Source organism: Gallus gallus, chromosome 10, assembly GCF_016699485.2.
Source record: "Gallus gallus isolate bGalGal1 chromosome 10, bGalGal1.mat.broiler.GRCg7b, whole genome shotgun sequence".
Lineage (NCBI taxonomy): Eukaryota > Metazoa > Chordata > Aves > Galliformes > Phasianidae > Gallus > Gallus gallus.
In genome coordinates, this window is record NC_052541.1 from 12,474,806 (window position 1) to 12,487,889 (window position 13,084).

General features: G+C 40.1%; 1 protein-coding gene across 6 annotated transcripts in view; it reads right to left on the bottom strand.

Moving 5' to 3' along the window:
• ARNT2 (aryl hydrocarbon receptor nuclear translocator 2) overlaps nt 1-13,084 on the bottom strand; it is a 93,024-nt gene that overhangs the window by 53,167 nt on the left and 26,773 nt on the right. For 5 of the 6 annotated variants that reach the window (XM_015292040.4, XM_025153947.3, XM_413854.8 and 2 more), the window contains exons 4-6: nt 11,786-11,830; nt 8,932-9,145; nt 7,101-7,314 (exon numbers count right to left, since the gene is read on the bottom strand). In XM_015292040.4, the coding sequence (XP_015147526.1) occupies nt 7,101-7,314; nt 8,932-9,145; nt 11,786-11,830 (473 nt within the window). The remainder of the gene's footprint in view (nt 1-7,100; nt 7,315-8,931; nt 9,146-11,785; nt 11,831-13,084) is intronic. The other variant, XM_015292042.4, reaches the window with a different exon arrangement.

The window sequence follows — 13,084 nt, forward strand, 5'->3', positions numbered from 1 at the left end:
AGCTGGCTTCTCCCAGCATTTGGGATTTTTTTTCTTTCCCCCGAAACAGCCCCAGAGACCCAAGCAAAACAAAATTCTCTTGGAACAAGTTTGTGAGATTAAATGTACCATACATTTAAAATATCATCATATGAAAGTAACTATTTTTGAGAGCTGACTTGGTTCTTCTGTTTCTGCGGTATTGTCTAGTGTGTCAAAGGGTAGGAATGGCCCTTGAACTTCTCTTTTTATCTCATGATCAACGCAGAAAAACCCAAATTCCAAACTCTGCCTTACCCCTGTAAGACCACGCGACCACAGGCACTGCTCACAGCCACAAATGAAGGAAAAATTTGTTCCATTCACTTCAACTGAAAAACACGGCAATCCCTCGGAAAGGAAACATTAAGCTTCCTACAACTAATGTTATGCACAGGATGTTTAAAACTTTCCCTGTCTTCCTTCTGGATACCAGCACGTTGACAGGTTCAGACAAGCCTCATTTACCCACTAAGCTGGCAAACTGCAGTAGATCAAATCAAACATCAACAGAAGAGAAGCTGGAAATACTGCGAGAGGCACTGGGCATCACTTCTAGCCACATCAGTGGGATATTCAAGATACACGTGCCATGCATGCACAGCATGCTTGTTTCCTGCTCCTAAGCATCTGCCCTACTAAGTAATTCACCTGCTATCAGAATGGGAACGGGGAAGCAAACACTCATTTCCTTCATCCCATATGTAAAAATCAGATGAACTAAAGACTAAAGCCCCAAATCCACTCATTCCTGTGCATGACACTGCCCAAGTTCCAATGCCATCACTGGCTGGCGCTCTGACCTTCTTGCTACCAGAACAAACAGTCCACAAAGCTGTGAGCAGATGTTTTTCTGTGGAAAAATGGCACAGCAGTGGGCTGGCATGGATGGAAAGTTACATCTGAAACCTCCTCTTCATCCTCTGCAATGCCGGTGGGACCACATAACTTCACTGAAAAACAGGTATCACGTGGAGATTTGGTAGCTGACTGCAATGAGCGGAATTGTTTACAAGATTTAAATACAGGAAGATTCCTTGCCAGAATTATCCTTTTCTACAGTAAAACCAGTCTCAAATGTGAAATGCTCAATTCATGTGAACCAGTCATATATTCTATACACGACCATGTCGGTATGTTCCAAGAACTCGCATACTGAAAAAGCAGATAGACAATATAAGGGCTTTTTTTTCCAAAGATTTCTGTTCCCTTCCCCTGCAGGTGCAGTAATTCTGGCACAGCCCTCTGAGGCTTCTACCCTCCCATGGAATAAAGTGGGTGTGTGGGGGGTGAGCGTGGGTGGGTGGAAAATCCCATAAAATATTAAGCATCAAGGTTCAAGCAGTCCTGCAGAGAAAAACAACTTCAGGACATCTCACGCCATGTACATGGAAACTTTCTCTCCTCTTCCACCTATCTGCTGTCCTGTATGTTATTTACTCAATGGCCACTTCTCTTCCCCCTACCGGTTGTTACATTTCAGGGACATTAAGTGAAAACATCTGATGGTGGAGCCACTGTTTTATCCCAGAATAAGAGACACACGCAGTTATTAATTCCCTCTAAACACACAACAAAAAATAATACAGCTCATTCCCTACCTGTCCAGAGGCTTGCAGTCTTACTAGGTCAGTCAAGCTGTGCTAAGATGTTAAAATCTGAAGTACTGAGATCTGGTTTTAATTCTTTGTACTCTGCCTTCCTAAGCTGCTGGGCTGGGCACATTTCAGAGGCAGATGGTTGTTTAGAGTTCATGCACTTAAGAGAAATCACAGAAGTAAAAATAAATAAGTAAATAAAATGCTGCCAGTTGAAACAGCCCTCTACACGCAGAGTGCCCTTCTGATGATAAATCTCTGACAAGTGTATTCTTCAGAAGCAAAGCCCAAAGAATAAGTTCCCGAACAAGTTTCACTACCACTCTTCATTTTTGTCAAGTATCTCAATGAGGACACACTTATCTGAACAAAAGGGAATTTTTCTTTTTCAAGGAGTGTTAACAGGTCCGGTTAGAAAAACATCCATTTTTGGCAAGTATCTTAATTTCCACATAGCACGGAAAGATGACAGGGAGAATCTGTCAGAACACAGAGTTTGTTTTTTGGTATACAATTTTGGGCAGTGATACCTCTATAGATATCTATTTTTAGATAAACAGATTGACCTAATTTTCAAAAACAGATTTGGAGAAGCTCTCTGGTTTGCTAATACACTGCAGAAGTCATCCCATTCATCAAGTGTTTTGATAACGCATTACTTTCTCATTAATCATGAGTTTTACAGTCACTGTTGATAATGACATTTAAGGCATAATGCAATTCTGTTTGCCAGAGCTGAGTTTCTGGGCACGCTTCAAGTGAGCTCTTGAATCCCTTGAAAGAATTTTGCATGCAAAGCCAAGTAAGGATTTCATCCAACTCTTCTTTGTATCATCTGGATTTCCATTAATTTGAGTCAGAGTTCAAAATATTGACTATGCATTGAGGTCATGTTTGCATTCATAGGCTACCAGTGTGCGTGGAAAGAAATCTCCTTCTCAAGAAAGATCAAGTGGAAATCAGACTTGGAAAGTTGACGTGGAGGTACAAGACAACACAGAGCACGAAAACCCTGTGTTGAATTTCAGAAAATGCATCTGTTGTAAAGAGAAGTTATTCCTAATCTCATCTCCCATATGGTTATTTACTGTTTATTGAGCATTTCCCATCTGTTCAGTGCTCTAGAAAGCTTTGCTTCTCCACTGGTCTCCGGCATTGCCCTCTTTTGAGTTTAACACTGTTTTTCTCTTTTTTGCAGACAATTTGACTCCTACTTACACCATTAGGTTTTTGTGGCTCCATGTACGAACTGGACTTAGTAAAAAATTCTGCAGCTGGACAGAAAACTGCATTTGCTGAAACCACCACTAGGAGACCAGGTGTTACTTGAAGGTTCTAGGGAGAGGTTCCTCAATCCAATCCTCTGTTCAACTAATTTGGACTCATACCTCCATGGTACTCATGAATCATTGCAAATTATCACACAATGGTCTTTTCTTCTAAAATAATACCTATCAGCTCAACTTTTGCTTTGGCCAGTCACCATTTCCATCATAAAATTCTACTTTTTTGTACTTACAAAATATGGCAATAAAATATTGTGCCAAAACTAAACTTGGCATGCAAATCTTGTCCAGGAGTAACCTCAATCTTTTTCAGTTAGCAACTGAACTGAATTATTTACTTTTAAATCACTTGAAAATGAAAGTTGTGGAGGTTCTGGTTTTCATTGCCACAGGTACACAGTTTCAGCATCCCTTTGCTACCGAGCCAAAACAGTTTGCAAAACTGCTGAACATGAGTGTCCTGAGCAGGCCTCCTGCAGTACTTCCTCCATCACTTTCTGGGGAATAAACATAATGGAGGTATTTTTCAGAAGTCATCTTTCTTACTATTTAATTCTAAGTTCTACATTCCGTGCCATCAGAGATTTGTTTCTGCAGCGGTTTAGAGGCTCCTGCTTGCACTGCGACTCCTTTATGCTCTGCATTACTCACTCAGTTCACAACCTCCAGCCCTCAACCTGCATCCTTACCCCAACATCCATCAGTTTCATCAGTGCATCCTGAGAACAAAGATGTCTTTGTGAAGGGATCCTACTGTTGGTTTCATTTTGTGTGTATTTAAAGTGATTTGCTCTTCCCAGCTGCAGGTTTCCAGGAACAAAAAGGGAAAATACATTATTACTTGGAATATCTACCCCATTCTGATTAATCACATCCATAACACAAACAAGCTTCCTGGGAAGACCGTTTGTTGCTGTCAAGTCTCAGCTGCTGTCTTTTCTAGAGCATTTCAAACCATATACACACGCCACAATTCAGCTTTCCCGTTGCTACAATGTGTTAGCAATTAATGTACAATAAACAAGCAGGCAATTGTTCCATTTCCAGGGAATAAAATCTCCAAGGGAATAAAATGGAATAGCAACTATCCATCCTTCCCCATATCCTGAGAGTCAAAAATAGAGAAAGCAATTAACTCCACAAAGACATCACAGTTTTAAGTCCACAGTTAAACAGCCGCTTCAGTTGGAAATATGCTTTTACTGCTCCTGAAGTCCTGTCCTCTCCTGATCCATAACTATTCCCTGCTTCTCCTTTGTGCTAGCACAGAGTTCAAGCAAACCCATGATAAGGCAAGCCAAAGAGCTCTCTACTAAAAACAAGGGTTTTTTTTGCTTAGGCTAGCTTTCAGCTGGGTCGGCCCCTTTATCTGGTGCTACAGTGAGTCACGGCAAATGCCAAAATATTAGTGGGTGAAATGAGGTGAGCATTGCATAAGCTGGTACGACTGCCAAAGAGACGCTCATGCAACCACAGTCCCAGTCTTATTCCTGAGGGTAGAAATGTGAGAGGAAAACTGCTTTCTCCATCAGCTTTTCTCTCTCTTCCCTCTGGCAATGGCAGCATTACAAGTTCTTGGGGTCTGGAGTATCTTATGCATGACAAGACCGCTAGGAGGTGCTGGGAAAACCCCAGAAATGCATTGATAACGATCAGTGCTGATGACAAATAACAATCAGAGGACACTACTCTGATTTGGTGCAAATGAAAGCTCTCCTTTGTCCACATGTTGCCATTACTTCCTCAGTCTGAGGGCTCAAGGAAGGAGACTACCGTATCGAGAAAACAGACCCTGAGAAGATGAGAAAGAGTAAAATTAAAAAATCTTAGCACTTCATTACTCTTTCACCTGAAAATCCCTTCTTCTACGTAGCCCCTGTATTCAACTGCCAGAGGCCACTAAACAATGTGGTTTTTCCTGCTGCCTGTGGTGAACACCACTTTGGGAAGGAAAATAAATAAGTAAATAAAGAAAGAAATAAAAGTTATGGCTGGCTGCCTTGTAGTTTACAGCTCTTCAAGTCTGCACTGGCCTTTGTTCTTCATGAAACATAACTTTTGAAAGCCTAGAGAGACTTTGGGCTGTCCAAGTGGTTTGGTAAACACTGACTTAGAGGAAGCGCATTTGCCTACTTGACTTGCTTCTAAAAATCACTAAGGCACTCATTATTTGTGTTCACTACAATTTATTCCTACCTGGTACAATGCTGTTACTCTGAATATGGCTCGTGTCACAGGAAGGAAAGCGGAACTGGTTGAACAGACTCTGGAATGACTTTGCTCTCAAAAAGGCATCTTAAGGAGTGAGTGATGCTCCTGACATCCTACTGTATGCTATTTAAAAGAAAACTGATGCTTAGCTTACAGTCCATAAGGAGAAGTGCTGCTCTTATTTAACGGTACTTTCCAGGGTCAAGAACTGCAGTGCACAAGTAACTACAGTAACTTTGCACAGGAAAACTTGCATAGTGTCTCTGTATAGTTAGGACAAATTGTGAACTGTTCTAACCTGCACTTGCTTGAAAAGGCTGTAGTTGCACATATTCACCAGTCCCTAAAAAGCATCTTTCTGCACCCAGCTGGACTTCACACCTTCAAGAGAGCAGTTAAGCAGGCCACCCTGGCTCTAAACTGGCTGTTTCTCTCACACTGGGAAAACTTTTGCTGCCCCTGCGCTGTTGATTTAAGAGACTTCTGTGGCAATCTGACAACTCCAAAAGACTCAGACAGGAAAAAAAGGATTTAGCCCTACAAATTCCATTCTTTGAACTTCTCTTTCCACTGGCTAAAGATGAGCTCAATGTAAAAAGAAAAGAAAAATGAAAGAAACACAGACTTGGACTTTAAGAACTGCTCAGCATTTGTCTAGTCCTGCTCTGGTTTGTGCAGGTTAAGCCCACTAACCAACCATCAGAGCACTTCTGGAAGCCTAAATGTGGCTGTTCAACTATGTTCTGAAGTACTTCCTAGAGGAAAATGGTATGTGCATTATAACGTGCTACATACTATGTAGTAAAAACAGTGACTGTGTTCTTCTGCAAATCTCACATGTACATTTTAAAGTGGTACAGAACTCAGCTGTTGTGTTCTGCACAGGTTTCCCTAATCATTTGTTTGGTTTTGATCCATCTGGATTTTTACCACAGAATTTTGCTTTGAGTTTTCAATATGAAAAGAGGACAGCTCTGCCAAAACCACATCATATTCAAACCACAGGAAACCATGAATTTGGCACTGTTTTAACATGGAAGCTGTAAACAGTGTGCAGGTTCACTCAAAACTGGTTCACTGTCCTTTGACTTACGAAACACAACAAAACTTCCAGCAAGCCAGGTCAGCCGTCTGAACTACTGAAGGCATGGAGAAATTGTGTGTGTTTAACATTGATCAGGATTTGGTTATATGTAATGTTCTCCTAGTTGTAGTTGTTGTTTTCTTTTTTCTTTTAGTTATAAACACGTTACATGGAGAATAAAAAGAGATGCTGAGCTTTCCCCTTTCCAATTCTGAATTAAAATAGGATTTAGTTACTCCTCATAGCTCTGACATATGCATTTTCTATTAAGGACAGGATAGTTCCCTATTGGCAGCCTCAAACATGAATAACTGTAAAAGCCAGAATTATAGTACAAGTATAATACAATACAAGATTTAGTTTTCTGTGTTAAATAAAGCACTGTCAACTGTAGCTAACTTACGCTACTGCTACAGGAGCAGTACTCTTGTTTAAAATCCACATCAGATTTTCAGCTGCCAAACACTAGATGTTTTTTTTTCCAGGATTCCCGTTAGCAAACCACAAAGAGCTTTTATGAAAATGGAAAAGTCTGAAGGATGATTTTTGCCTTCAAAACAAACACTGCCATAAAGAAATACATATTTGCAAAGAAGTCACAAGTTCACAGAGGATGAAGGGAAAACAATCTAGATTTCCAGACGATGCCTGAAAACAATTCGGTTTCCAAACCTACCCAAGCCAGAAGTTTGAAGGTAGAGCTACATGAAAGTGATTTGACTCAAGTCAAACAAAATGCAGTAAAACAAAAGGCGACTTATATTACTTCAGTGCCTACAAGAAAAAGGCGTTCTAATCTCAGTGAACTCAATTTTTAAGAGATTTGTAAAACAGTTGTTTGAGTGCCAGAAAACCTCAGCAGGGATCCGTAATACAATGAACCATACTTTGGACATATCTGACCTGTCATAGAGTTTTCAGATGTACACAGCTGCTCCCGTAGCTTTTCCACGTCGTCTGGGTGAACCTGTTCATATAAGGTGCTGCCAAACCATTCGGACTGCGGCTGGTTGAGCACCGGAGTCACTGAGTCCGATACGTAGATGACTCTCCCAGTCTCAGCTGCAACCACAAACAGGAACCCATCTGCAGCCTCCAGGATAAGATGTTTCAGTTCCTTCCAAAGAAGGGATTTGATTAGAAGGACAGCATGAAAAGAGAATTAAATAACACATCTGCCAGTGCCAAAGAATATTATTTTTTAGTGACTTTAGTAGATGATCAAAACACTGGGAGAAGCTTTCTTTGTAGTACTGAAATAATAGCACATTCAAGTTTGCAGCAAGACATAAACTGACCTTAGAAATAAACAAAATCTTGTTTTCCTTTATTGCCTTTCATCAAGTGATCTCAATTCACATTAGGAAAATTAAGTAAGTGAAACTTGCTGTATGTTGCATGATTGGTATCTAGTATTTAAAAAATAAAAAGTTATTTAAGAGTACTGAGGAAATGAAGGGCTACAACTCATATGGCAATTTCATCCTTTAATTACATGTCCTGGATAATTTAATTGGAAAGAAATGAACAAGCCCTATTGTCCATTTTTGTGGATTTTTTCCCCTCAGAATAAGCTCTGTTTGTAAATTAAACAGTCTCTGGATGAGAGACAGAAACTGTAACATGGGCAAGGATAGGAATCCCCAGCCTCTTCTCCCCTAAGGATGTTTGAGCACAAGAAAGTGATATCATTTCTTGCTTTCCTTTTCCAATATGTCCTTCGCTTTCAGATACCTACTTGGTCTAGACATCCAACAGCTTGACATGCATATGCAAACAGCTGTTTGCATGCATCATGTGGATGTGCTACCTTTGGTAAACAGAGCTTGAAAACTTCTCATGTGAAAAGATGACAACTATTACTCCAGTTCAAAGAAAATAAGCTTCACAGCTCTTGCTTGGTGGCTCTTGTGAATGCAAGGGCTTGGTAAGATAGAGCAGTGAGTTACTGCATCTGGAACTCAGACAGAGCTTTGCATAATCCATACGCCAATTCAGGTAAGACAGCAAGCAAGTGGCAGATACTATCTGGTAAGGTGAGGATTACAACCTGATGAATTCTGCTAAGGCCCCCATCTCGAGAAATACTTAACAGACTGAAGACTACTGCTGGCTTCAACTTTTTCACCAGAAAGAAAGCACACCAATTCTGAATACCTTACTAAATAAAAAACTCACTGCTGCACTATGCAGAGGATAATGAGACCTGTTTTGAATATATTATTAAAAAAGATTTAAATAAATCTATCATTCTGCAAGGTTCAAAAAACAAGCTGCAATGTTAAGTAAGCAAGGCGTCCTACCAAAAAGCAGTGGAATGGCACAGTACCTCCAGAAGTACACTTTAGGAAAGCCAAAATAAGTGGAGATACCAAAATAAGTGAATACTGAGAAGTCAGCAGCAGCTGCTGTTTCTCTAACAGAAAAAAAAAAGTATTGCCTCTAGCCATAACTTACACATGTAAGTACTTAAACTGTTCAGACCACAAAAATGTGCATTACACCCATAGGACTTCGCAAACAGTGAAGACGGTAGGAATTTCCAGTGCATTCAGTCAAACAGTTTTTCTTCAAGAACTGGGTGCACCTTCTCTCTTGCACTAAAAATGTAACCAATAAAGTACCCCGGGTGTTACAGATGGGATTCATCACAGCCCAGTTTAGCTGCCTAGAACTTACTTTGAGCCTAAACAACCACGAACCAGAACAAACAGACATTTGTGAAAAGATCTACCTGTTCTGTAAGAAACGATGGCTTGTAAGCTCCATCAGTAGATTTGTTCCCGGTGCCCCTCATTGATTTCATGTGTGAAACAGCCATCCGAAGGATCGTCAGCTTGTCAGGCTTACGAGCCAACGCGCTACAAGTGGGCACCATGTCGGACAGCTCCGTGATGTACTGCGTCATCTTATTTCTTCTGCGCCTCTCAATCTCACTATGATTCTCCCTGATCATTTAGAGAAACACCAAACCAACAGAAAAGCAGACACAATCAGTGTGAGATTTCCAAGTGGAGGTAAGAGATTATAATGCTTTGCACTTGTTTTGTAGTTATCACGTCAGGAGAGTAAAGTGCTTTACAAAGCTGAGCACTGTTATCTCTCAGGTTATAGCCAGAGAATCCAGGCCACAGAAGGATGATTTGCCTATAGATGTAGAAAGAACTCAAATTTCTACCCTGTTGGTTTCTGGCCTTAATCTCTTAACCTGTTTAGTTTCCTTTGGTTTAAGGACAAATAATGGAAGTAGAAAGATATGAGGCACACCTGCCAAAGTCCCAGATTTGCTGATGGTGTGATGCACCACATGCAGTCTAGTCCCTGCTCAAGGTGCTGGCTACGCTTAAAGGAGGCCTCCTTTAGAGGAAAGCTCTCACTAGTAACTGGATCATGTCTCACTATGAAGGGAAAAAAAAAAAAAACCCTGTCCCAGCTGAAAACACCCACTTAATGATGACAAAGATCTCCACGTCCTCTCATGGGTGTGCCAAGTCCAGCCTCCCAGTACAAGGCCTCACGCTTGCAGGGAGATGCTGTATGATCAGACTGCAGGACTGAGACCATATACAGTGTAACACCACATTAAATAAATAAGTGCATATTATAAAATAAATACAGAAGACAGCAAGTAAACATCTGGCTCATCAGACATAGGTCAGAATTGATGACAAGAACAAACTAACACAGCACGGAAGTAACAGTGACAGTACTTGATGCTTCCCCGCTACAGGCCGAGCTCCGATGTTCTCATCCTTTATAGAAAACATATGACTGAGTTGGTGAGCCAACTCTGTGAATTCTCAAAACTGACAGTCAACAAAGCCTGCCAGAAGTGAAGATCTCAGTGTTCAGTTTTCTCTTACTGTAAAACCACCACTGTCTGATCACTATCAAGGACTTACACCAGTACATACAACTGAGAGAGATGGTCCAAAGAGACCTGGAACACTTCAGTGCCTAGCACTTATTTTTCACATACTGTACCTGTCAGATGGCAGCTAAAAACAAGTATACAACAAGTATGTGACGCTTCAGATGTCAAAGCAGCATCTTCCACTGATTTCAATGAGCTCTGCATGGCATTTTCTTGTGGGATCGCTGGCTGATCCAACAAGATGTGAAAGGTGATCACATGGAGAGTCCACCAGCACTGATCAGTTATGATAACACAACTTCAAAAGAAACACCAGAGTTCTTTGAAATGGAACGTTACGAAGAATGATCATGAAAGGCTTGGCACATTTTGCAGTAAGTTTAATAGTAGAGCCCTTTCTTAAAATGAGAAGAAAAATCCAAGCTGCAGTATGCTGCTTTCTGAAATAAAGGAATGCATGGGCTTACCCTACTTTACAGCATATATCCTCCTTCCTGCACATACACATGTGACATGCAAGAGGCACTGTCTCCAGAAATGCTATGTGTTAGGGCTACATGCAGTTACCATTCCTACTGATGCCTATGCTACTACACCATGAAATCAAGGAACGTATGCCTGTAGCGACAGGCCACCGTGTTTTAGTAAATTACATGCAGTCCTTTGGATAAGGTCACTATTGATTTAGCTATTTATTACAAATTAAGAATGAAACTTTCCACTCCAAAGGGCTGATACACAGCCTTTGCGTGGTCTGTATATCTGTGGGAGAGAACAGAGCCTGTGAGAGCTGGACTGTCCGCACACAAAAGCAGAACATCCTATGTGACAATGTGCGTGTACGTAAGGGCATGTGTATACAACTCAGCATATATATATATATATATACAAATAAATATAGACAAAAGGAAGAAAAATACATTTTTACATGATGAAAGCTTGATCTAAGTTCAGCATTTTCATAGAAATGGTAACTGAGAAACAAAAAGAGACAAAAAACACAAATATTCAACATATATTTTACGTTTACAAATATATATTCCCCTATCTGCCACTAAATTATCTTGATACTCTTAACCATTATAAACAACTATTGTAAAGAGTAAACACACAGCAAAAGAAAGAGAAGAAAAATAAGAATATTCAATAGTCTATTTTATTTATGATCATAAAAAGCAACAGCACATTAACCAAATTGGCTATGAAAGGGATCAACCAAACAAAACTGTCAGTTTCCTGAAACTAGCTCAAAATTAAACTCCTAAAAGACAGATTGTGCTCCCTTTCCAAAATGGCCTGCCCATGGAACCCTGGCATTCGTAAACATACGTAGAGTATGATGTCCTAATTCTGTAATTTCTAACTTTGTTTTTGCATGGAAGTTTTGGAGGAACATTACATTTTGAGAGATTGTGGGAGCTGATCCAAACCCACATAGGTCCAAGGTTAGTGTTTCTGACTTCAAGAATTTTTAGATCAGCCAACCCTTCCTGTTTTTGATCAGTCAGAAGGGCATCACAGAAAACAAAAATGGGAAGAAATCACTTTTGATTTTCCTTCTTTGTTCCAGGCCACCCTTTCTGTGTCAGCAGTACTTTGATCATCAAAACGAAATAACCAGTTCCCTAGGCTAAAGGCACACATACTGAGATGTTCTGGATATGACCATTCCCTTCTTTTCTCTCAGCAGGAGACCTCTCAGGAACATGCCTACCTTGCAAACTTTTCCTTATCACCAGATATTTGATCACCATCATACCTATAAACAAAAGATAGTAAGTAAATTCACAAGGGTTACACATTTATGAAAGTCAACACACAGCAGAAAGCAAAAAGGCTCACAACTGCAAAATATCACAAAAAAACAGCAAGAAAAATGAGGGCATGAAAATGATAAAGCAAAAAAAATACTGGAGTTTAATGGAACTTCTAAGCCATGCCAGTTCAAAAACTTCCTTTCTGCATTTAAAAAAAGTTGAAGATACATTTCATTGGATTTATGCAAACACTAATGTACACTCATCACATGGGAAACTTCACAACCAGCACCATTACAGAAAACACCACTGAGCTTCTATCGACAGCAGCCCATGAAATATTCATTGCTACGTTGGAAGTGAAAGAGCGTTATCTTTTCCAGATTGCAACCACAACTCAGCAGAGGGCACTGATGGTCTACAGATAACACGGCAGGGCAGAGAGAGAGACACACACACTTAAGTGCAATGCGTTACACGGAGATGCCTTCAGAAAAAAGCTCTAGTAGGTATCTACACTGTACCACTTGTTGGAAAGACTGGCAAAAGCTGGGCAGGCGTGAAACCGTTGGGTAAATAGAAGTGAAATTACAACTGGCTGAGATCCCTAGAAGTAAGCAGATACCTCATTCCTTTCTGAATTAACAGAAGTCTGATGTCCAAACAGATACTTGCAGCAAATCAACAGCAACTTTATGGAAGATATCCAGATCCATGGGACTTCAGCCCCACGTGATTAAACTTTCACTCCTTCTGATGTGCTGTCCCAGAGACAGGGCAGCAACGCAACATTTTATTGAAAAATAATATGTTCCTCATTTTCCCTTTCCTATGAAAGGCATCAAGCCTTTGAAATTAATTTTGCTAAAGCAGTTATAAAGGACACGTTTTTGCACCTTGAAAAACATCTTTGAAGAAATCAAAACTCTTGTTCCAAAACAGAAAATGGAGGCTTTTGAAAACACAAAAATAAAACAAAATAAGCAAATGGCTTTTCTAGAACTGAGAGTATTACTGCTCAATAGCAAAGTCAGATTTTGCATTAGAATTACGCCTTTCTAAAACAACGTAATTTACTACTAACGAGAGCCAATGGAGCTTCCACATGCTACCTGATAAGTTAAGATGGTGCAAGAAAGCATCTTTTCTGTTCTAAACTAATGATTTTTCTTTTTTTCTTCACAAATGAGTTGGAAGTAATTTTAAGTAGTCAAAACATGCAAAATCTTCTATGAGACTTACTTTTCTTCCTCATT